This window comes from Sorex fumeus, unplaced genomic scaffold (assembly GCF_029834395.1).
Source record: "Sorex fumeus unplaced genomic scaffold, SorFum_2.1 ptg000020l, whole genome shotgun sequence".
NCBI lineage: Eukaryota > Metazoa > Chordata > Mammalia > Eulipotyphla > Soricidae > Sorex > Sorex fumeus.
Window position 1 is genome coordinate 8,989,403 of NW_026606077.1, and position 25,395 is coordinate 9,014,797.

The window sequence follows — 25,395 nt, forward strand, 5'->3', positions numbered from 1 at the left end:
AAAAAAGTTATTATCCACATTTCAGAGCCGAGAGCACTGAAGCACTGTAACTTGCAAGTTGGAACCATGTGGCAAAGAGTCCAGTAACATCTGGTGTTCTGTTCCTGTGGAGGAAGAAAAGATACTGGGGACATTGGCGGTCTTGCAGCATCTTTCATAGACTTGTCATAGAGAAATGTAAAATTGTCATGCTATGAGAGAACAACTACATTAATAGTGGCAAAGGGGAAAGAGTTAGTAGAAATAACTCAAGCCAGGACTTTGTGGTAGAAAATCATAAAGAAAGGAGTAAATCATAAAGAAAGGTAGAAACTCATAAAGAAAACAGCCCTCGAGGGGTGTGTTTGTTATTTATTGCCATGTAACAAATGATCATTTTGTCATTATTGCTAAATAAAAAAGTCATGACTTATGACACTCTCACTAATGATAGCATAATTGTAGAGGTCAGATGTTCTACGCTGTTGAACTAAGTTCTCTGCTCAATATTATATCAATATTACAGTGTTGAAATCAAGGTGTCAACTAGGCTGAATTTCTGTCTGGACGCTCTGGGAGAACTCTGTTTCCAAGATGGTTCTTATTGGCAGAATCCAGTCATCAAAGCTGTGAAAGTGAGGTCCCTCCCCAACTCTCCTGCCCTAGCTCCCACTGTCTGTAAGCCAGGGCCGCTCCCGGCCCCTGGAAGCTGCCAACATTTCATGACACGTGGCCACCAGCATCACTAATCCATACTAGTGCATCAATTTATTCTTGTGTTTTAAATTTTAATTTCTTCTTCTATGGCCAGTTGTGGAAAATTTTCTTCTTTAAAAGGGGCCAGGGGCTGGAGCGATAGCATAGCGGGTAGGGCATTTGCCTTGCACACGGCCGACCCGGGTTTGAGTCCCAGCATCCCATATGGTCCCCTGAGCACTGCCAGGAGTAATTCCTGAGTGAAGAGCCAGGAGTAACCCCTGTGCATCGCCGGGTGTGACCCAAAAAGCAAAAAAAAAGTAAAAGGGGCCAGGTGGCCAGAACACTAGTACAGTGGGTAAAGCATTTGTCTTACATGCTGCCAACCCTCGTTCAATCCCTGATACCCCATATGGTCGCTTGAGCCCCGCCAGAAATGACCAATGAGTGCAGAGCGAAGAGAAAGTCTTGAGCACAGCAGGGTGAGGTCCCAAACAGGTCTGCCTGAATAATCTCAGTTTCTTCAGGTCAATTGTTCTCTATAATATGATCTAATTATGGAAGTGAAATCTAATATATTCACAGTCCTCGGGATTACAACAGAGGTGAGAAATCCTGGGAGACATCTTAGAGTTTTACCAAACACAGAAACATTTAGGTAAACTGAGACCTGTGATGCACCTGAGCTGTCCCTGGTGCGTATATTTGGCGGTTGACTTAGAGGTGGTAGGCTTTTTGCTCCCTCTCTTTATTCAATTATTAAGACTCTGGGTGTCAGATCACTCATCCGCTTTAGGTTGGGGAGGCCTGTGGGGAGGGAGATGCTTGGATGTCTTTTTGCCCCTAGTCAGTTTGATAGCCGGTAAGATGGAGCTTTAGGCAGCCAGTGGATTGTTAAGCTTCCAAATTTCTGTAAGAGGTTCTACATTCTCCCCAAATCTCTCATGGAGTATACCATAAAAGGATAAATTGAAAATACCAAGAAAGGGCTGTAGAGGTAGTATAAGAGTTTGAACCATGGAACCACATAGGAATCTCCCTGAGCTCAGAGTCATGAGCTCTGAGCACAGCCAGGTGTGGCCCCCAAGGTAAAATAAATAGATAAAGTGCAAGAAATACTCTAGAGGTAGGTATAATGCAGTAACAGTGCATTCCTGAAACATCAATATTAACAGCTTGTTAAGATAAAATTTTTTCCAAAAAATACCATGAAAGGTTAGAAAGCTAACAAATACCGGAATGAGTTTTTACGTTTTCATCCCTATAGCACCACTTTTAAAAACTCTATTTTTATTTAATTTTTTTTTACAGTACTAGAAATTTAACCCAGGGCCTCATTCATGGAGACTTGGGCTCCATTACTGAGTTACACTTCAGAGTTTCCATACTTTGAACAAGGGATCCCTGGTTCATTTAACACTGAGTAGAGAGCCAGAGACAAAGTACAACAGGGAGGGTGCTTGCCTTGCATCTGGCTGGCTGGGGTTCAATCCTGGCATCCCACATGGTTCCCCAGACCTTTCATAAATAATGTCTGAGAGCTGAGCCAGAAGTAACTTCTGAGTATCACCTGGTGTGGCCTCCCAAAACACAACAAAAAAACATAGCAAAACACAAAAAATGTAGCAAAGTAGCTAGTACCAGGAGGAATATTAGAGAAACCATAAGGCATAGTTTCCCCATCTGAGGGGGGGTGGAGAATAAGAGAGTACATATTGCATATATCTGCAATTAAAGACTGATAGAATTTAGAAGGTATGAAATCAAGTTTTAGTTTAACTAGCTACTGACCACAAGGACATAGAAGCAATAACAAAATATGAAGGTATTATGAGAAGAAAAGGTTGAAGATTCAGCAGCATGTACAGCAGAAGGAAATGGCTTCAAAAATTATGCAGAATTACACCCAAATAGCGTAGCCTCTTGCAAAATGAAGATGCTCTAGAAAGATTTTCATATGGCTTGAGCACTTTCTGCTCAGAAGTATTAGTGAAAGTGTTTCTTTTGGAATCGGGAAGTTTGAGCAAACGAGAATTGGAGGTGAGGAAGAATTCAGAACACTCTAATAAATGGTGTTGGGAGAGAGGTTAGGTAATTGTTTCTCTCAAAATAGAAAATGCGCAATTTTTGCACTTTCATTTAATTTCTGGTGTTTGTCCTAGATAAATATACATGTGCATAGTAGAGAGCCAAATATAATGATGTTCATATAGAATTTTTTTTCCTTTAAAAGGTGTATTCTTTTTTGGTTTTTAAATTTTATTAAAATTTTATATTATATTTGATTGTTATTTTTATTGAATCACAGTGAGTGACGTAGTTACAAAGTTGTTCCATCAGGTTTCGGTCGTATATTGTTCTACCATCAGTGCACACTTCCTACCACCAGTATCCAGTTTCCCTCCCCCCACCTCCCTTCCGGCCTACCTTGATGGCACTTTTCTCTCTCTGTCTCTGTCTCTCTCTGACTCTCTCCTTCTTTCCTTTTATTTTTTTAAGTTAGTCTCCAGATTCTTTTAATTTTTTTGAGGGGACTTTTACATTATGATTTTATTTATTTATTATTATTTTTTTCTTTCTTTTTAATTTTATTTATTTATTTATTTATTTTTTTATTAGTGAAACACCATGAGGTACAGTTGTAGATTTACAATTTTTTGTGCTTGGGTTTCGATTATACAATGATCAGATACCCATCCCTCCACCAGTGCCCATTTTCCACCACCATGGATAATATCCCCCCCACCCCCATCCCCCCATCCCCCCCTGCCTCTGTGGCAGGGCAATCCCCTGTGTTCTCTCTCTCCTTTTGGGTGTTGTGGTCTGCAAAAGAGGCATTGAGTGGCAAACATGTTCAGTCCATAGTCCACAGTCCACTTTCGACATGCATCTCCCCTCCTGGGAGGATCCTCCAAACACCCTTTATTTGGTGTTCCCTTCTCTATCTGAGCTGCCCTTTCCTCTAGAATGCCCGACTGGCCACTAAGCTATGGAGTAATCCTCCTGGTGCTGATCTCAGCTATTCTTGGGTATTAATCTCATATTTTGTTACTTTATGTTCCCCAGATGAATGCAATCTTTCTATGTCTATCCCTCTCTTTCTGACTCATTTCGCTTAGCATGATACTTTCCATGTTGTACCACTTGTATGTAAATTTCATGACTTCATCTTTTCTAACAGCTACATAGTACTCCATTGTGTAGATGTACCAAAGTTTCTTTAACCAGTCATCTGTTCTTGGGCATTCAGGTTTCTTCCAGTTTCTGGCTATTGTAAAGAGTGCTGCAATGAACAAACAAGTGCAGATGTCACTTCGACTATACATTTTTGCCTCTCTGGGATATATTCCCAGGAGTGGTATCGCTGGGTCAAATGGGAGCTCAATTTCTAATTTTTTGAGAATCGTCCATACTGTTTTCCAGAAGGGCTGAACCAGTGGACATTCCCACCAACAGTGAAGGAGTGTCCCTTTCTCGCCACATCCGCGCCAGCATCTGTTGCTTTTGTTCTTTTGAATGTGGGCCAGACTCTGAGGTGTGAGATGGTATCTCATTGTGGTTTTGATCTGCATCTCCCTGATGATTAATGATGTAGAGCATTTTCTCATGTGCTTTTTTGCCATTCGGATTTCTTCTTTGAGAAAGTTTCTGTTCATTTCATTGCCCCATTTTTGGATGGGGTTGGATGTTTTCTTCTTGTGGAGTTTAACCAGTATTTTGTATATCCTGGATATCAACCCCTTGTCAGATGTGTATTCGGCGAATATCCTTTCCCATTCTGTAGACTGTCTTTGTATTTTGGTCACTGTTTCTTTGGAGGTGCAGAAGCTTCTTAGTTTAAGATAGTCCCATTTATCTATCTCTGTTTTCACTTGCTTGGCCAGTGGCGTGGCATCTTTGAAGATACCATTAGCTTCAATGTCATGGAGGGTTTTGCCAACTTTGTCTTCAACGTACCTTATGGTTTCTGGTCTGATGTTGAGGTCTTTAATCCATTTTGATCTTACTTTTGTACATGGTGTTAGGCAGAGTTCTGAGCCCATTTTTTTGCATGTAGCCATCCAGTGATGCCAGCACAATTTGTTAAAGAGGCTTTCCTTACTCCACTTCACATTACTTGCACCTTTATCAAAGATTAGATGATCATATGATTGAGGGGAGATGTCAGTGTATTCAACCCTATTCCATTGGTCTGCAGTTCTGCCTTTGTTCCAGTACCATGCTGTTTTAATTATTACTGCTTTGTAGTACAGTTTGAAGTTCGGGAGGTTGATTCCTCCCATTTTCTTTTTCCCAAGAATTGCTTTAGCTATTCGTGGGGGCTTATTGTTCCATATAAATTCCAGGAGGGTTTGCTCCATTTCTTTGAAGAATGTCATGGGTATCCTTATAGGGATTGCATTGAATTTATACAATGCTTTCGGTAGTATTGCCATTTTTGACAATGTTAAGTCTCCCGACCCATGAGCAGGGGATATCTTTCCATTTCCTCATGTCCTCTTTTATTTCCTGAAGTAGCGTTTTGTAGTTTTCTTTGTACAGGTCCTTTACTTCCTTAGTTAAGCTGATTCCTAGGTACTTGATTTTCTGGGGCACAATTGTGAATGGGATTGTTTTTTTCATGTTACTTTCTTCTCTCTCACTGTTTGCGTATAGGAAAGCCATGGACTTTTGGGTATTGATTTTATAGTCTGCAACTTTACTATACGAGTCTATTGTTTCTAGGAGTTTTTTGGCGGAGGTTATTGGGTTCTCTAAGTAGAGTATCATATCATCTGCGAATAGTGAGAGCTTGATTTCTTCCTTTCTTACCTGAATGCCCTTAATATCTTTTTCTTGCCTAATCGCTATTGCAAGTACTTCCAGTACTATATTGAACAACAGTGGAGAGAGTGGGCATCCTTGTCTCGTCCCTGATCTTAGAGAGAAGGCTCTCAGTTTTTCCCCATTGAGGATGATGCTTGCTGTAGGCTTGTGGTAGATGGCTTTAATTATGTTGAGGAAGGTCCCCTCTATACCCATTTTGGCTAGGGTTTTCATCATAAAGGGGTGCTGGGTCTTGTCAAATGCTTTCTCTGCATCTATTGATATAATCATATGCTTTTTATCTTTTATTTTGTTGATATGATGGATTATGTTGATTGATTTCCGAATGTTAAACCATCCTTGCATCCCTGGGATGAATCCTACTTGGTCATGGTGTATGATCTTTTTGATGAGTAGTTGGATTCTATTTGCTAGTAGTTTGTTGAGGATCTTTGCATCTGTGTTCATCAGGGATATCGGTCTGTAATTCTCTTTCTTTGTGGTATCTCTGTCTGCTTTTGGTATCAGTGTGATATTTGCTTCGTAGAAACTGTTCGGAAGTGTTTTTGATATTTCAATTTCGTGGAAAAGCTTAAAGAGGATTGGTAGTAAGTCCTCTTTAAAGATTTGGAAGAATTCACTAGTGAGTCCATCCGGGCCAGGGCTTTTGTACTTGGGGAGACTTTTTATTACCATTTCAACTTCCTTGATGGTGATAGGTCTGTTCAGGTATTCCAGGTCTTCTTGGTTCAGCCTTGGGAGTCTGTAGGAGTCTAGGAATTTATCCATTTCCTCGAGGTTTTGATGTTCCGTGGCATAAAGCTTCTCAAAGTACTCCCTGAGGATCCTTTGAATTTCTGTAGTTTCTGTTGTAATGACCCCCTTTTCATTTATGATTCGGTTTATTAGGGTTTTCTCTCTCCCTTTCTTTGTGAGTTTTGCTAGAGGCTTATCGATCTTGTTAATTTTCTTGAAGAACCAGCTCTTGGTTTCATTGATCTTTCGGATTGTTTTTTGGGTTTCCATCCCGTTAATCTCTGCTCTGAGTTTTATTATTTCCTTTCTCCTGTTCGGGTTTTGCTCCTTTTTTTGGTCCTTCTCCAAGCTCTTAAGCTGTGAGGTTAGGTTACTTATGTGTGCTCGCTCCTCCTTCTTGAGGAATGCTTGTAGAGCTATAAACTTTCCTCTTAACACAGCTTTTGCTGTGTCCCATAAGTTTTGGTAAATCGTGTTCTCATTTTCATTCGTTTCTAGGAATCTTTTGATTTCCTCTTTGATTTCCTGTCTAAGCCACTCATTGTTCAATAGCGCACTGTTTAATTTCCAGGTGTTTGATTTAGTTTTCTGTTTTTGTGTGTGTTTTACTTCTAATTTCAGCGCATTATGGTCTGAGAAGATTGTTGATACAATCTCTATCTTCTTAATTTTATGGAGGCATGTTTTGTGGCTCAGCATGTGATCTATCTTGGAGAATGTTCCATGTACGCTTGAGAAGAATGTGTATTCAGCTTTTTGTGGATGAAGTGTCCTGTATATATCTACTAAGTCCCTTTCTTCCATTGTTTCCCTCAGATGAAGTATGTCCTTGCTAAGCTTGAGTCTGGTTGATCTATCAAGAGGTGACAAAGCGGTGTTGAAGTCTCCCACTAGTATTGTGTTGCTTTTGATGTCTTTTTCCAAATCTATGAGTAGTGTTTTAAGTACTTTGCTGGTCTCTCATTAGGTGCATATACATTTATTATTGTAAGTTCTTCCTGTTGTACAGATCCTTTGATCAATGAGAAATGGCCTTCACTGTCTCTTATGACCTTCTTCACTCTGAAATTGATGTGGTCTGATATTAGGATGGCTACCCGAGCTTTTTTATGGGAGCTGTTTGCCTGTAGAATTGTTTTCCAGCCTTTAACTCTGAGTCTGTGTTTGCTTTGACCATTGAGATGTGCTTCTTGCAGGCAGCAGAATGTTGGGTTCAATTTTCTAATCCATCCTGCCACCCTATGTCTTTTAATTGGTGCGTTTAGCCCATTGACATTGAGAGAGATTATTGTTATGGGTTTTTTTGTCCCATTGTTCTGTTGAAATTTGGTGTATTTGAGGGGCCTTTCTTGCCTTAAATTAGCCCATTTAGTTGTTCTTGTAACCATGGTTTTGAGTCTATGAAGTTCCTGAGCTGTTGTTTGTCTGTGAAACTGTGTGTTGTTCCTTCTATTATGAATGAGAGTCTCGCTGGGTAAAGTAATTTTGGGGAGGCATTTATTTCATTGAGTTTTTTCACTATGTCCCACCACTGTTTTCGGGCCATGAGGGTTTCATCAGAAAAATCAGCTGTGAATTTTAAGGATGCTCCTTTGTAAGAGATTTCTTTCTTCGATCTTGCTGCTTTCAGAATTTTGTCTCTGTCTAAGGTTTTGGTCATTTTGATCAGAATGTGTCTTGGGGTATTTTTATTCGGATTTCTTCTAGCTGGTACCCTTCGGGCCTCCTGAATGTGGTCACAAGTTTTCTTCAGTTCTGGAAACGTTGTAGCAATGATGTCTTTGACAGTTTCTTCTTCATCAAGGTTTTCTTCCTGTACCTCTGGGACTCCAATAATTCTTATGTTACCCCTCTTGGCTTCATCACGATCTTTTCTTGCCATCTGTTCCCGAATTGTGAGTCTCTTTTCCATTTTCTGCTCTTTTCTGGAGAGTCTCTGAACTTCATCTTCGAGCTCACTGATTCTGTTCTCAGCAGCTCTTACTCTGCTGCTGAGGCCTTCCACTGAGTTTTTCAATTCACCTACGAGATTTTTCAGGTCTGACATTTCCGATTGCATTTTCCTCATTTCTGCCTTCAAATCCTCTTGTCTTCTATTGGCATTGCTTTCTATTGTGTCTTTTAGTTCCCTAAGCATCCTAAGTAGCTCCCTTCTGAATTCCTTGTCAGAGAGGTTGTCTAACACTACAGTACTGTTGGTGTCATCTGGGCTAGACTCTTCAATAAGAAAGTTTGGTGGGCTTTTGCGTTGCTTTACCATTGTGACAAGTGTGTTTTAGTCCTTCATGTTCACTGTTACTATTCTGCTTGATATGCAGTGTGAGTTAAGATAGGCTTATGAGTTATTGGCTACTGTATTTCTAGTGGCTGAGCTAAACTAGAGAAGTTTCCATCTAAGAAGGTAGCTTATGGTTCCTATGGCATATGTAGTGGGAAAATATTTTGTGGCCGCATTAGCGGCCGCGGCTCCGGAAAGAGTCCCTGGCACTGGGCGAGGAGTTGGGAATGTCTCCTGGGTGGGATGAGGAGCCGTTCAGTTTTGTTGCCCAGAGCTGGGCCTCCGTGCTCATCCCGTGCAGATCAGGGGAGAAAACCATCTTTCTAGGAGATGGAGCTAGCTGCGCATGCCCAGAGAGGGTCCCAGGCCCTTGGGGGCGGGCTGTAACTGGTTGGAATAAGAGCCGTTCAGCTTTGTTGCCCAGAGCTGGGCCTCCATGCCCGTCCCGCGCAGATCAGGGGAGAAAACCAGCTTCCTAGGAGATGGAGCTAGCTGCGCATGCCCAGAGAGGGTCCCAGGCCCTTGGGGGCGGGCTGTACCTGGTTGGAATAGGAGCCGTTCAGCTTTGTTGCCCAGAGCTGGGCCTCCGTGCCTGTCCCTCCTATTATTTTTAATTGAATCACATGAGAACGTTACAAAGCTTTCAGGTTTAAGTCTTGGTAATACAATGATCAAACACCCATCCCTTCACCAGTGCACATTTTCCACCACTAAAAACCCCAGTATACCCCCCTCCCATCCCTGCCACTGTGGCAGATGATTTCCACTTTACTCTCTCTCTACTTTGATTACATTCAATTTGTCGACAGAAGACCTACCACTACTATTTGGAATTTTTCCCCATCATTCAGACCTGCCATGAAGGCATCATTAGATAATTTGTTTTCTATTGCTGATAATGAAGAGAATATGATGTTGCGCGGCCGCAACAGCAGTCGCACAATTTTGGATTTCTGATATTTTAGTAATTAAGTCTGGAAGGATTTCTGCCAGAAGCCGCTAGGTTCCGGGATTGGTTTGTCTGCCTCTGGGATAATGGCCATTCAGGAGACTGAGGAGCTGTTTGTGGGCGGCAACTCAGGGTCTCAATGGGGCGGGGAGAAGGGCTGGTTCCAGCCCCTGTCCCCGTGAGGCCCCATGTGTCTGGTCACTGCAGGCCTGTACCTATCAGTCCAATAGGCTCTGAAAAATGGCCGTCACCATGCCGCGGAGGGGAAGAAGGTAGAAGGGACAACACCCTTTCCTCTCCCCTCCCTGCAGGGGCAGCAATGGGGTGTAGCGTAATTCACAGTCCAGAAGCATGAGTCACCGTGAGATACAGTTACAAAGCTTTCATGTTTGATATTCAGCTATACAATGATCGATCACCCATCCCTCCACCAGTGCAAATGTTCCACCACCAGTAAATATCCCCATTATCCCCTCCATTTCCATCTCAGTCCTTATCCTGCCTCTACAGCAGACAATTGCGGAGATGCTCTCTCTATAGTTTTGGGCATTATATTTTGCTTAGATATTCCCACCACCATTCAAGCCTGCCTTCTAGGCGCAGACGCTAGATCATCTATTTTCCATTGCTCACTTTGTATATCAGGAAAAGTTGTGTGGCAGCTGTGTTCAGAGGAATAGTCCTGGTGTCCACATATCAGAGTCATGCTTGTAGAAGCTCCTGGTCGCCAGGATTTCATCTGGAGAAGGCGAGGAGACTGCAACTGTTCCATCTGGGGCTTCCTGGTGATGCTGGATTAGTTTGGGGCCCGGAGAATTCTCTGGTGCTGTGGTGCCTGTAGGGTTTCTTCACTGCTGAGGGCGGGCCCTCTATCTTTCCTTTTGGGCATTATGGCTTGCAATGCAGATACTAAAGGTTTATCACGTACATCCTTTTACCTACTTTCAACACTCAGTTCTTGTCCAGAGTGATCATTTCTATTATTGTCGTACTGGTCCCTTCTCTATCCCAACTATCCTTATGGAAAGCTTTCAACCATTAACAAGTTTTTCTGGGCCCTGTTTTTCTTGACCTTAGATATTAATCTCATACTATTTTTTATATCCCACAAATGAGTACAGTCATTCTATGTATGTCCCTCTCCTTCTTACTTATTTTATTTAGCGTGATACTCTCCATGTCCATCCATTTATAAGGAAATTTCATGACTTCATTTTTCCTAACAGTTGTGTAGTGCTCCATTATGTAGATGTACCATAGCGCACAATTGTTTTTTAATAGTGTTAAACAGAATCTAGCATTCATGACCATTATTAGAAATTTTTTTTTATAAAAATGGTTTTATATTAGGACAGAGTGATAGGACAACCAATAGTGAGCTTGCCTTGCATGTGGTAGACAGGGATTTGGTCCCTGTATCTCATAGAATCTTTGAGCCCCCAGAGGAGTGATTCCTAAGTGCAGAACAAGGAATAAGTCTTGAGCACCATTGAGTGTGGCCCCCAAAACAAAAACAAAAGACAAAAAAGAGGAAAGAAAAAAGAAGTCTTTATATTATGTAACAAAATACTACCCAGCCATTTAAAAGAAAGTAAAAGAGGGGGCTAGAGAGATAATAATACAGTGGGTAGGGCCTTTGCCTTGCACACTCAGTGCAATCTCTGGCTCCCCAGATGGTCTCCCCATCCCCGCCCCTTATCAGGAGTAATTCTTGAGTGCAGAGCCAGGAGAAACCCCTGAGCATAGGCCCCAAAACCTAAATAAATGAATGAATGAATGAATAAATAAATAGATAAAGTAAAAGATAACCAGGGAATTTTCATGGGAGTGGGAGGAAGGGGGAAAGGCAACTTCCAGAAAAATGTCCTTAGAAATTTAAAAAATGTATACGCGAGCAAGTGTCAGAGACATTATTTCTGAGCCAGAGAATGTTTCTCTGAGTTTCTGGTGTGTGTGTGTGTGTGTGTGTGTGTGTGTGTGTGTGTGAGAGAGAGAGAGAGAGACAGACAGACAGACAGACAGAGAAAGGAGAGGAGAGGAGAGGGAATGAATGGGGAACTCCTGCTTCTCTGCGTTTGTGGTGTGTGTGTGTGCGCGTGTGTGCGTGTGTGTGTGAGTGTGAGAGAGAGAGAGAGATGAGAGAATGAATGGGGAGCTCCTGCTTCTCTGCGTTTGTGGTATATGTGTGTGTGTGTGTGTGTGAGAGAGAGAGAGAAACAGGAGAGAGAATGAATGGGGAACTCGTGATTCTCTGCATTAGTGGTGTGTGTGTGTGTGTGTGTGTGTGTGTGTGTGTGTGTGTGTGTGTGTGAGGGGTGTATGTGAGAGAAAGAGAGGAGAATGAATGGGGAGCTCCTGCTTCTCTGCGTTGTGGTGTGTGTGTATTTGAGAGAGACAGGAGAGAGAATGAATGGGGAGCTCCTGCTTCTCTGCATTTCTGGGGTGTGTGTGTGTGTGTGTGTGTGTGTATGAGAGAGAGAGAGAGAGAGAGAGAGAGAGTGAGTGAGAAAGAGAGAGAATGAATGAATGGGGAGCTCCTGCTCTGCATTTCTGGGGTGTGTGAGAGGGAGACAGAGGGGGAGGGAGAGGATGATGAATGGGACGTTTCTCTGTGCCTTTCCGTTGCCTGAGCGTCCTACCGAAAGGCGCTTCCGAGTGCTCCCGAGAGGGAAGGGAAAGAGAGGGTTTTTTTTCCTGGAGAGTCTGGCGCGGAGGGGAAAGTTGGGGAGCGGCGCCGTAGGTGCGCAGACCCCGCCCCGCGGAGGTGACTGCGGCGCGGCGGGCGCGGCCCCGCCCCGGGCCGTCCGCTCCCACCATGCCCTTATAAGGAGCGCCCCGCGCTAGGACTCGGGAATCCGGGCGCGATCCCTGCGGCGCAGCCCGGGCTCAGGCCCCTCCCTTGGGAATGGGGGCGGGGCGGGGCGGGGTCTCGGCGGCGCGGGGGCGGGGGCGGAGCGGAGCGCAGTGCGGCCAATCGGAGGGGCGGCCCGGGTCTGAGCTCCGCGGCCATTGGGGGCGGCGCCGCGAGGGGCGGGGCGCCCGGTCTGGCTGGTTACGCCGAGGGAAGCCCGGACTCTGTAGTCGCCGCGGAGAGTCGGTGTGTCCGCGGGCTGCCGGCCGCGTAGTAAACCCCAGTTCTCTGTGGCCCGCGGTTCGCCGCCCCTCTCGCCGCCACGATGCCGGTGTTCCACACGCGCACGATCGAGAGCATCCTGGAGCCGGTGGCGCAGCAGATCTCGCACCTGGTGATCATGCACGAGGAGGGCGAGGTGGACGGCAAAGCCATCCCTGACCTCACCGCGCCCGTCGCCGCCGTGCAGGCGGCCGTCAGCAACCTGGTTCGGGTGAGCGCGCTGGGCCTGCGTGGGGTCTCGGGGCAGCCTCCGCGGCGCCGCTGCCCCTCGTTCGCCCGCCCGGGGCCGTGCGCGCGCGGGTGGGGGACCGGACGGCCCGGGGCGCGAGTGCCCACACTTGGCGGCCCCGTGACCTTGAGGCAGCGGCCCCTGCGCCTCGCCGGGCCTCAGTTTCCTCATCCACGGAATGGGGACAGCCGTGGGCACGCCGGCCGGGCAGGCGGGGAGGGCGGCGTCGGGAGGTGGCGTTGGTCCGCCGCTCGGGAGGGGGCTGCGCCCGCGCCCCGCTGCCCTGCGGGAGTCCCGCCTGGAGCCGGGCCCTCGGTCCTCGCGCGTGTGCCGTCGCCCGCCGCCCCTCCCGGGGCTCCCGGCGTCCCGCCCTTTTGTCCACTCGCCCCGCTGGCCGCTGCCGGCCGCCTCCTCGGTCCCGGGCCCCCTGCGTGCGCCTCGGGGCGCTCCCGCCCCCTGCAGAAAGGGCGTCCACCTGCCGTTACCTGCTGTCGGGCGGCTCCCCGCGCCCCGGGGCACCCGCGCAGCCCCTCCGCCCGCAGGAAGCAAGATGGAGCTGCCGGGAGAGGCCTGTGGCACCCGGCTCGGGGGCGGAGGAAGGAGGACGCGGCCCCCGGCGCCGCCCCCCGGGGCTCCCACCCGCGCGGGGGGCGCGGGAGCAACTTGGGGAACAAAGTTCTCGCCGCCCACCTCCCCCCCGCGCCGTGCGTGGCGGAGCCGAGGCCGCTGTGGGCGGGGTGGGGCTCTCGGGGAGGCCCCTGCAGGGACTGACGGGCTCCCCGGTCTCCCCAGCGCCGGACTGCGGGGCGGGCAGCCAGGGAGGCCGGCCGGACCCGGCGCTGCCCTCCCCGGCCGCGCCGCCGGCCGCCGCGGTCGGTCGGCCCGGGAGCGCGGTGCACCGGCCGCGCTGGGTCTGTGCTGCTCTGTTCCTACCGACCCGCTTTCCTGCGAGGCCCAGAGTTGCATTCTTACATCGTGTTGGCTCTCCAGGCCGCATTCCAGGCCTCCATTTTCCAACAAATAGCAAACAGTGTAGAAGACAGAAGGTAATCGTGTAGCTGGCCCCCGAAGGACGTCAGGGAATGCAGTCTGAAAACCACATGTTGCACTTGATACAAGTGTAGTCATCGGGGCTGCTATCTGGTGGGGTTATTTTTAAAAAGGTTATTTATGAACTTTAGTGTCCATGAATGAAGAAGAATTGAAAGGCTGCCGTGTAGGGAGCGTGAGAAGAAAAAAAACTCAGTGACTGGGAGGTTGGGGTGTGTCCGAATCACCGAAGGGATATTTGGTTTCTGTTTTTTAGTAGATACGGATGTACAACTTTTACTTTAGACTTGCTGACGGCCTCTTTAGGAGCAGGATAAAATTCTGAGACTTTGTATTTGTGAGAAGCTCCACTGGTTATTGTGATTCGCACCAGTAGCTAGGAGATACTGTAACGAACACTGAGATGAGTGCAAAGAAGTAAGACCTGTCAAAAGGTAAAATGAAGACTTTAGATAGTTGCGACTTCATTATGTATCCCCAAAGACGGGCCTTGCGATTGGTGGAAGATAAGAACTAGCACAGAGAAAATTGCTAGCACTGTGCTGATAAATATTTCACTGTGATTAAAGGTACTTGTGAATATGTTACTTCCAGGTTAAGCAAGTAGGTTGTTTTGATTAGCTTAGTAGGCAAGTTGGAGAGAAATTGGAGATGAAGTCAGTGCATGACATACGGGTAGTTTAACAGAAGGTCCTAGCCACTAAGATAAACAAAGAAGTGGGAAGAAAGGCTGGGGAGAGTGTGTGGGGAGACTCAGAAGTTGTGTTCCGGAGACCAGATGTCCTACTCTAATCCTAATTGCTTAGAATCCTCTGTGCCCTTATGCTGTGGCCCTTATGTGCTGCTGGGTATTTTGTGGTGACTTGTGCATCAAGGTTTTTACTAAGCTGTGTCTGGAGAACACAACTGATGTGCTGCCCAGTTTCTGCCCTCCCTACTGACACACAGGATGGCTTCACAGGTTCAAAGAGAAGAGGGAACAAGGGAAGGGAAATAAATTAGGAGACTTTAAAAATTGGTTCGAGCTGGGGCCATAGTAAGTCAAGCAGGAGTCACTTACACAGCTTTGACTCCTGCTCTGAAGTCAATGCTGTAAGTGTGAGACTGGTTTAGAAGTTGTCTTAGCTCCTGAGAGAGTGAAAAACCTTACAGTGGCCAACGTGCTCCCTCCTTGCCTTGCACATAGCCATCCCCAGTGATTCCTGGCAGCACATGTGGTCCCTGAGCTTGGTCAGGAATAAGTTCTGAGCACAAACAGGTAGAGGACCGCGTCCCCAACTACACCCCTTCCAACCCAAACTGGTTGGTTCTGAGGCAAATGAAGATCTGGACTTTGGGTATGGCAGGGAAAGTGAAGAAGGTATTAGTGGGAATATAGTAGAAGAGTTAGGTAAAGGTAAAGGTAAAGGCCCTCCCGTTGATCGTCGATTTGCTCGAGCAGGCCCAGTAACATCTCCATTGGAGACTTTGTTGTTACTGTGTCTGGCATATCGAATACTCTCGGTAGCTTGCCGGGCTCTCCGAGTAGAAGAGTTAATAGAACCATATTAGAACTCTCCGGTTTTGCTAGGAAAAAACTACAGTGTTCTTATAAAATAATAGAACTTCTTGGGGAACAAATATTCTGCAGTTTATTTAATTCAGATTTCTTTCCATTACCTTGGGAGGCTATCTCCTTAATTCCGTGGCTCTCTTTTGGAATTCCTCTCAGTTCTTTTACAGACATGTGTCAAATTCATCTTGTTTCATTGGCCAAGAGATTTTGTATCTGACGTGTATATCCTTGAGCCCTGCTGCTTCAGTCTAAAATGACTTTGGCCTAGTTCCAAAAGAAAAATTTACCAGATGATAATGAACTTCTCAGTCCTTAAGCATTGTTAGTCTCTAACCAGCTAAGTATTCACTGAGCTCCTCCTGCTTTCAAGTCAGAGCTCTAAGTGTGAGACTGGATTGGAAGTTGTCTGTGCTCCTGAGAGAGCAAAATACTGTGGAAGTGCAGATGAAGGCGAGGTTTCTTTTGATGGAATCATCAGAGAGACTTCATGGAAGATGTAACATTTGAGCTTGCCTTTAAGAAAGGCGGGATTTGAACATTGAAAACTCTGTGTAGAAAGGCTTTATGGGTGGAAAGAACTTGTAAGCACAGAGCTAAAGGAGAACTTGAGCACATGTTTTGATTTAAGGTCTCAGTGAGGTAACTACTGGGTGGAAAAGCAAGATTCATTTGGGTTTCTAATTTCTTGTATAATTGTGAGCAAAAGAAGCTTAGTCACTTTATAGAACTATCTTCTCACAACTAAGTGAATTGTATATTTGTCTACACTATGGAAGTGGGGAGGATGGGCATGTCTGTCTGTCCGTCCTCCCGTTGCTCATCGATTTGCTCGAGCGGGCCCAGTAACGTCTCCATTGGAGACTTTGTTGTTACTGTGTCTGGCATATCGAATACATCACGGGGAGCTTGCCAGGCTCTGCCGTGCGGGCGAGATACTCTCGGTAGCTTGCCGGGCTCTCTGAGAGGGGCGGAGGAATCGAACTCGGGTCGCCCATGTTGGCTGCGTGCAAGTCAAATGCCCTACCGCTGTGCTATCGCCCCAGAGGATGGGCATATTTATTGTTATGTCCTTTTTTTTATACTAAGGATCTGAAACAAGGTCACATTTTTTAAAAAGCAGCTTTATTGTGATAGAACATACTTTTTAATCTATCTACTTAAAGTATACACTTAAGGGAACTGGAGAGATAGTACAGCGGGTAGAGTGCTAGCCTTGATCCCCAGCATCCCATATGGTCCCTAAGTACTGTGGTAAATAATTATTGAGTGTAGAGCCAGGCATAACCCCTGAGCATCTCCGGGTAGTCTAAAAACAAAACCAAAAAAGTATGGAATTTAATGTTTTCTGGGTTTTGTTCTTTTGCATAGTGACAGGGTTTTGCAACTATCATTGTAATCTGATTTTATGCCTTTTTTTGTCCCCTTAAAAATAAACTCATGGGGCAGATAATCAGAGGTTAAGGTGCTTGCCTTGCATGTGACCAACCCCAGTGTGATCCTAAACTGCGTATGGTTTTCCAAACAGAAATGTTCTCTGAGCACACAGTAAGGAGTAAGTCCCGAGCACTGCTGAGTATGGCCCAGGCCTCGTCCACTAAATAATTTCATATACCTGGGGTTGGAGCGATGGTATAGTGGGTAAGGCATTTGCCTTGCATGAAGCCGACCTGGCTTCTATCCCTACCATCCCATTTGGTCCTCCAAGCACCACCAGAGCGTAGTTCCTGAGTGCAAAGCCAGGAGTAAGCCCTGAGCACTGTTGGGTGTGGTCCCCCCAAATAAAACAAAAAACCCAAGCTAAGACAACACAAAAAAAAATATGAATCCTTTGACAGTTACTCATTCTCCCCAGTTGTCACTTTCCTATCCATAGGCAATAGCATACTTGCTCTTCCTATGAATTTACCTATTCCGGACAGTTCATATAAATCGAGTCACAAAATGTCTCTCTTTTTCTTTTGTGTCTGATTTTATTCGCTTTATATATTTCAAGATTCATCTATGATGTAGCCTGTATCAGAACTCCATTCTTCTTTTTTGTTTTGGTTGAGTAATATTCTGTTGTAGAGATTAAGTATGTTTTAAATGCTGAGAATTGCATATTATATGCAATGATAAAATAAGGAAGAAGGCTAGGAGAGAGAAGCGTGGGAAAGGGAAAACAGGTAGGATACAAGAACTCCAGGGCTGGATTTCAGTTAAGCCGTGCGAAAAAGTTAGAAGTCTGACTTTAGATGCTCTTGTAGCATGGTCTATACATTTTTCTATTTTTTCCCTGGAAATCTATCCGTATAGTGACCACATGGCTTTGCTAGTTTTATTAATGGAACTTAGACACTTTTCTTTCTCAACTGCATCTGAGAACATGTGTTGAAACTTCTCCTCAAGGTCATGAAATAATTTATTTTGTGAGTTTTTTGGCTTTGCTTTTATGAGCCTCCATATGCATCCTACCAGGTTGGGACCAGCTAGCTGCAGGACAGATAGCAGTGTTATCTTCATATTAAACTGAGACACGGGAATGAGTTCTGTTGTAAATAAACATTACTTATTAGTTTTGTATTATGTATTTACGATAGCACAGCGGTAGGGCATTTGCCTTGCACGCAGCCAACATGGGCAACCCAAGTTCGATTCCTCCGCCCCTCTCGGAGAGACTGGCAATCTACCGAGAGTATCTCGCCCGCACGGCAGAGCCTGGCAAGCTCCCTGTGACATATTCGATATGCCAAACACAGTAACAAGAAGTCTCACGATAGAGACGTTACTGGGCCCGCTCGAGCAAATCGATGATCAACGGGAGGACAGTGATAGTGACAGTGACAGTACTAATATATGAAATTATTTTTGCTTTACTTTGGTTGGTATTGGACTTACTCCAGTAAAAATAAATAACGTTTAGATAATAGGCATGTGGGTGATTTTTTCCTGAATACTTTTCTGTCTTCCAATTTAAGAAATAACATATCAATTCTATACTAAGGAATAGTTAATAAAGTGAATAATAGGAATATTTGTATAATCCTGCACAGTTTACAAAATACTTTCTATCTATCAATCTGTCTAATCTTTCTATAGTCTCTTAGAAGTTCTTTAATTTTAACATTATTACTATATTTTACAAGTGTGATTAGAAAAATTGAGTAACCTATCTACAATAGCCACCAATTATGATGGAGCTTGGATTCATATTCTTTTTCTTATTCTGGATTCTCTGCTTTATTCACTCCATTCTGTATCCACTTAGAAAAAATTTGTTAAATAGTGGTCAATATTTACCACCTTGTTTCAGAATCAGAAAGAATACTGTTAATCTTAGAGTTACCATTTGTCCTGGTAATTATGCAAGGTTATCTGTTTAAAGCTTGGCTTTGGTTGTGGCCTCTGTTAAATGAATGTGAACTTAAGGGTCTGTTTTCTACTTATAGGCTTATAGGCAACTTTGTAGCTTTTTTTTTTTCACTTTCTGGGTCACACCCAGTGATGCTCAGGGGTTACTCCTGGTTTTGCACTCAGGAATCACTCCTGGCGGTGCTCAGGGGCCCATATGGGATGCTGGGAATCAAACCCGGGTTGGCCACGTGCAAGGCAAACGCCCTACCGGCTGTGCTATTGCTCCAGCCCCTGTAGCATTTTTTTTAAAAAAGAGTAAGATTAGATATAGATCACTGACAATGGAATTTATCACTGCAAAACAGGTAAAAATTTTGGGCTACTTGGCTTGTCTGTATGACTACTTAACTTGAAGTCTTTTAGAATTGAAGAATATTTAAAGTAGATTTGTGTTGGGGCTAGAGAGATAATATAGTGAGTTAGGCAGTTGCTTTGTACATGGCTGACCCGGCTTTGATCCCTGGCACAACATATGGTTGGTTCCCTGAGCACAGCCAGGAGTGAGCCTGAAGCACTGCTGGGTGTGGTTTAAACATGAAAAATAAATAAAGCAGGTTTGTGAATTTTCGTATGAATAGGTATACCTCCAGATCAAAACAGGTAAAAATGAGATGTGACCTTTATCCCAACAATTTTTTTTTTAAATTTTTACTAGTGAAACACCATGAGGTACAGTTGTAGACTTACAAATTTTTGTGCTTGGGTTTCAGTTATACAATGATCAAGTACCCATCCCTCCACCAGTGCCCATTCTCCACCACCACTAATCCCAGTATCCCTCCCACCCCCCATTTCCCCATCCCACCCTGCCTCTGTGGCAGGGCATTCCCTTTTATTCTCGCTTCTTTTGGGTGCTGTGTCACAACAATTTTTTTAATGCTGTTATGTCTACACAATTGTAGAAATACGTAATATCCAAATTTTTCTTCATTTTATATTGCTTCAATTTAAAATATTTTAGTGGAGGTCTAATTTAAGTATTTGTTTATAAATGGGCTGGAGCAATAGCACAGCGGGTAGGGCGTTTGCCTTGCACGCAGCCAACATGGCCGACCAGAGTTCGATTCCTCCGCCCCTCTCGGAGAGTATCTCGCCCGCCCGGCAGAGCCTGGCAAACTACCCGTGATGTAGTCAATATGCTAAACACAGTAACAACGAGTCTCACGATGGAGACGTTACTGGGCCCGCTGGAGCAAATCGATGAACAACGGTAGGACCATGACCATGACCGTTTATAAATATTTACTCATTAGAAAGTTGGACTTTTTCAAAGCTTTTTTTTTTTTTTTCTTTTTCCCCATGCCTGGCTGTCCTCAGAGCTTACTCCTGGCTCTGCACTCAGGGTTTACTCTTGGTGGGCTCTGGAGTCCAAAAGGTGTGCTAAGGATTGAACCTGGCTAGGCCATGTGGAAGGTATGTGCCCTGCCCCATTGTACTATCTCCCCAGCCCCTCCGAAGCTATTTTATGAGTACTGGTTTAATTCTCAATGGATATAATAAAACAGTAAAGGTCCTGATGTGTTCATTGCAGTCTTATTGTAAGTTGACACCTTCTGGTATAATCAAAGAGCCAAGGGAGCTCTAAGTCAACTACTTTTGAGAGATAGAGCTAAATTGGGTTGCACTATTTCTTATCCATTTGTTTAAAAAAAAGTCTGCTCATTTCATAGACTCATTTAATTATTGTCATTTCCATACATAAGAAATATTTACATTTTATCTGTGCTATAGATAAGAGGGTTATTACTTCAAAAGCTCTCTGATAACGTTCTAGTCTTTTTATTACATACTTTTGGAGTGTAGGAATAGCTTCATTACTGAGTCTATAGGCCACTGGGGCATGTATACGCTATCATATTCTGGGGCATTGTACTTGCTCAGGAAAGGAAAACTTTTGTCTTTTCCTCAAGAATGCAGCCCCTCAGTGACAGGGTCCATGTCTGTTGGGTCACCCCTTTATTTCCAGAATCTGCTTGGCCACAGATGTGCAATAATCACTTTTTTCTAACTAAAGAAACAGATGTAGTGTTTATTTTTCTAATGTAAAAATACAAGTTAATAGGAATTTTGGCACAACAAATATTTTTCATTTCCAGCTTTCAAAGCCTCTGGCACAGCCCAGTTTGAACCATTGCATTGAATTTATGGCGGATTTTGCCTAAAAAAAAATATAGACCAAGAGGGAGGCATGAATGGCTAACTGCCCATTGTTTGAGATAACAAACGTGTTCAGGCTATTTTGGGTTGTGGTTCTCTGTTTCAGAGTCATTTCAACTATGCAGGCCACTTACTAAACCATAACTTGAGAATATGTTGCCGCCTATCCAAAACTAGCATTGGAGTTTCGCATTCTTTTCAAGTTAGGAGTGTCTTCTTAAAATTTAACATTTTAGACCAGGTGTGTTGATGCAGTATTTAGGAACTGTGGTGTTATCGTGTAATATACTATGAGTCATGATTTCCACAGTACAATATCTTTACATCCTTGAGCCTTATTGCAGGAGGCAGAGATAAAGTTTGATACCCTTTTATTTGTTTTCTGATTGATGTGGGCCCAACCTTTCAGTTGAACCATATGTCATAGTTATGATCGTGGGGTGTATTTTTATATAATAAGACAGCACTGGGGCAGTTTCAAAAGATGTAGCAGTCTTTAGGGGCAATTGTCAGAGATGAGCTGGTATCCAGCAAGTTTCTTTTCTGAAGAATGCTCTGTGTTCAACGCCTTGCTGGGCAACAGTCCTATCAGTTTACGTTGTTTTCAGCCAAACTGCTCTTTAACCTTCCCACGTAGAGAGCAGTTGAAGAGAAGATAAATCTCAGCCTTGACTTTTAAAAACTTCAACAGCTTACAGGGCTGTGTAATATAAATACATCAGATTAAATTATAAGGAGTAAAGTTCAGATCTGTAATAAGACTCGCGAACACCAGGGAAGAAAGGTGATATATTGTCTGAAATTTCTCTTGTTGGAGACTTTCATCTTTTTATTCCTTGCAAAGGAATAAAAATTTGACCAGACCTGTCAGATTTTTACAATATCGTCTTTAGTTCGGTATATTGGGCCAGGCATACAAAAAAGTTGAGATAATATAAATTTTGATTCATTGCTTAATTTTTTCAGCCCATTTAGTACTTAGGAATGGTGATGGAAAGGAGGGCTGTCCCATTTCTTTCTTTTGAAGAGTTCTTCAGGAGATGTATTAGGGAAGAAAGTTGAGGTTAATATGTAAGGGATTCGTGTTCGAACAAAATACTAAAATGATATCTTAATAATATCATGCTCAGCCATCTTAGTGTTTGAAGAACAAAAATCTTTTTAAAAAAGTGTTAACATTTTAATTGCTGAACTATAGAAAACCTGTCTTTCATCACAATCTTCTCAGAGTTTATCAGCTTTTGTAAAAGTCTATTTGAACTTTGTCTTTTACTCTGTTTTTGACTTTCCTCTGTACTCCAGATTAACTTGGGTTTCCCTGGGTGTAAATAAAAATTCAAATACACACACACACACACACACACACACATACGAACTACCATCCTATTTACCATTAAATTTTTTCTTTAGTTCATTTTCCTGTTCAAGAATTTGCAAAGAAAAGTGAGGAGACCCAGTTTGTTACAACATCCCAACATCCCAAAATTTTAGGGAGCTGTGCTCTATTTAACTGTTGTTTTCAATCAGTGTATAATGAAATAATTTCAAAATAATGGACTACTAGATCTTGAATTCCTAAACTACTTCACATACCTGAACATCTTGACATACTTGTTAACAGGATGGCGGGTCTTAAAATTGATTAATTCTATTTAAGTATGTGCATTATGTGCCAACCAAGGGTTAGAGTATGATAGATTAGTGGATAAAGGAGATCTTACATAATTCATCATAGGAACTGGGGATTCATTGCCTTCTCTCTGATGCCACAGTAAAAGCTTTGCAGGGTTTGTAGTCTTGTATGCTGGGTCAAGTCTCTGGATGACTGATTTGATTGTGGATTTTCTTCCTGTTTTCTCCCCAGTTCCTATGTGGTTTTTTTTTTTTTCTGGAGAGAAGGCACTGGATTTTGTTCTCTATATTTTCAATGCGTTGCTGACTTCAAACCCTTTGCGCACACAGTTCCTCTGGTTGGTATGCTGGGTTTTGATACTTGCCATGCCATCTCGTCATTCTGGGTTATTCCATTATAATGGGGTTGCTCACTAATTCTTCCTCCGTAGAAAGGCATGCTACCCCTTTTCTTGCCTTGGAATCTGATACTATACAAATGTTCTTGTACTCTCACAGGGAGAAACAAAGATTCATAAATGACGTTTCATTGTGTTAGGTGTATGATTGAACTTTTAGATTAAAAACATTCTGTCTTTTATCAGAAGCCAGAGCATTGGATTAGTTTATGGGTGTGGCCTGTGTCTATTGAATTTGAGAGGTAGTGAATCTTAGAACTAAAATTGTTTAGCAAATATTGTAAAGTTGCAGAAAATGGAGTCTTTTTGTCCTTTAGAGAATTTCCCACTGGTAAAATTTCCAGCTGAATGACTTGTAAGAGGAAAGTGGCTGAATTTCACTGCAGTTCTTACCACAGTTGGCCACAATCCAAGTCAAAGTCATTCCTCTTTTGAAATAAGCTTAACTTAGTCCCAAGAGCAAGCTTTCTGGGAAGAAAAAGAAATGGCACATTTGTTCTGAGAGTTGAAAGTTGAGGGGCCTCTATTATCTAGGATTTCCAGCCTTTTGTCTGTCTTCACTCCATCACTGGAGAACTGATTCATCTTTTATCTGTAAGGTGGACAAGATGTTTTTAGTCACAGTTAAAGCAGATAAGGATGTGCTAGTAAATTTCACATGGGAAAAAAAATCTCCACTAGAAACCCTTGCATTTATTATCCTTCAACTCTTCTTTCTGATTAGAAAAATTAGTTATTATATTGCTATACACATTGCTAGTTCTTTTGAAAGATAGATGTACTAAGATATGATCTCAACTGCCAATCTGTATGATCTCTCCAAGCCCTCCTGATCTTATGACTTTTATCCTTTGTTGATGTGGAATATCTTGGTGCTTGTTTTATGACTATTGAAGTATGTTATATTTCTGGATCATCGTATATGATACTTTTAATGTATATTGGATTTGGTTTGCTAGTATCTTTCAAGGAAGTTAGAAAATGTGTTTCCATCAGGCTTATTGACCTGTGTGTGTGTGTGTGTGTGTGTGTGTGTGTGTGTGTGTGTGTATGTGTGTGAGAGAGAGGAGAAAGACATGGGGTATGGTGTGTGTGTGTTTATATGTGTGTGTGTGTGTGTGTGTGTGTGTGTGTGTGTGTGTGGAGTCTGATCCACATTAAGATGTGCTCATCTTGGATTTTAATTTTTTTTTTTGACTGTGGGGATGGCTACACCTGGCCTTACTTAGGGCTTACTTCTGGTTTTGTACTCAGGAATCACTCCTGGTGGGGCTCGGGGTGCCTATTGTGCTGCTGGGGATGGAACTTGGCAAGACTGTATGCCAGGTTATTATCTTACCTGCTGTACTATCTCTCCTCCCCCACCTCATTTGTATTTAGGTTTTGTAGGTTGTAGCTTCTTTTTTACTTATGATTTTATTTGTTTGAGCCATTTTTCCCTGGAGTCTACCTACGGGTCTATCAATTTTGTTTAACTTTTCAAAGAAGTAACTCTTTTTAGTCTCCATTGCATTTGTTTTCATGCTGATCTTTATCATTTCCGTTCTGCTAGCTTTGGGATTTGTTTGTTCTTCCTTTCCCAGTTTGTTTAGGTATCACGTTAGGTTGTTTATTTGAGATATTTCTTGACGTAACCCTGTGTCATTCTGATTTTCCCTCTTAGAATTGCCTTTACATTCCATAGATTTTGGTGTGTTGATTTTTCATTGACATTTATCTCAGGTATTTACATTTTTTTCTTTGATTTCTCATTGACTTGGTAGTTGTTCAGTAGCATTTTGTTTAATCTTTACGTATTTGTGATTTTTTTAAAAAAATATTTTTTTGGGTGTCCCAAGCAGAGTTCAGGGTGCCTGAGAGCATGGAACTTAACCTCTGAACTTTCTCTCCAGCCTTTAAATTGCTTTTCGTAACTTGTTTCTAATTTCATACCATTGTGGTCAGAAAGAATCTTTGGTATAATTTCAGTCTTCTTGAATTTATGAATACTTATTTTATGCGTAACACATGATCTGTCATGGAGAATGTTTCCATGTGCACTTGAAAAGGATAGTCTGTTGTTTGGTCATGGATTGTTCTGGAAACACCTATGAAGTCTATCTGCTCTGCTGGGATGGGTTTGTTGTTGTGGGTCCCACTTCTTGTGGTGCTTGGGGACCCCAGGACCACATCCAGCAGTGCTCAGGGGGCCATGAGGTGCCAGGGTTTGTACATGCAGCACATATCTGCTATCTTTTGTACCACAATCCTTGCCTTCTAATATGGTGTTTAAGGCGCATACTTTGACATATATGATACTCAAGAACAGTAGAAATGAGGGCTAGGAGGTCTGGTGCATGGATGGAAGCTTGCCACAAGTGGATATGGGGTGGTGGTGGTGGAGG

At 43.5% G+C, this 25,395-nt stretch overlaps 1 protein-coding gene across 2 annotated transcripts in view; it reads left to right on the plus strand.

The window, feature by feature from the left end:
* The first annotated feature begins 12,537 nt into the window (after nucleotides 1-12,537).
* The window catches only part of VCL (vinculin), a 126,298-nt gene continuing 113,440 nt past the window's right edge, over nucleotides 12,538-25,395 (plus strand). For both annotated transcript variants that reach the window (XM_056113486.1, XM_056113485.1), the window contains exon 1: nucleotides 12,538-12,808. In XM_056113486.1, the coding sequence (XP_055969461.1) occupies nucleotides 12,641-12,808 (168 nt within the window). In that variant the 5' untranslated portion in view covers nucleotides 12,538-12,640. The remainder of the gene's footprint in view (nucleotides 12,809-25,395) is intronic.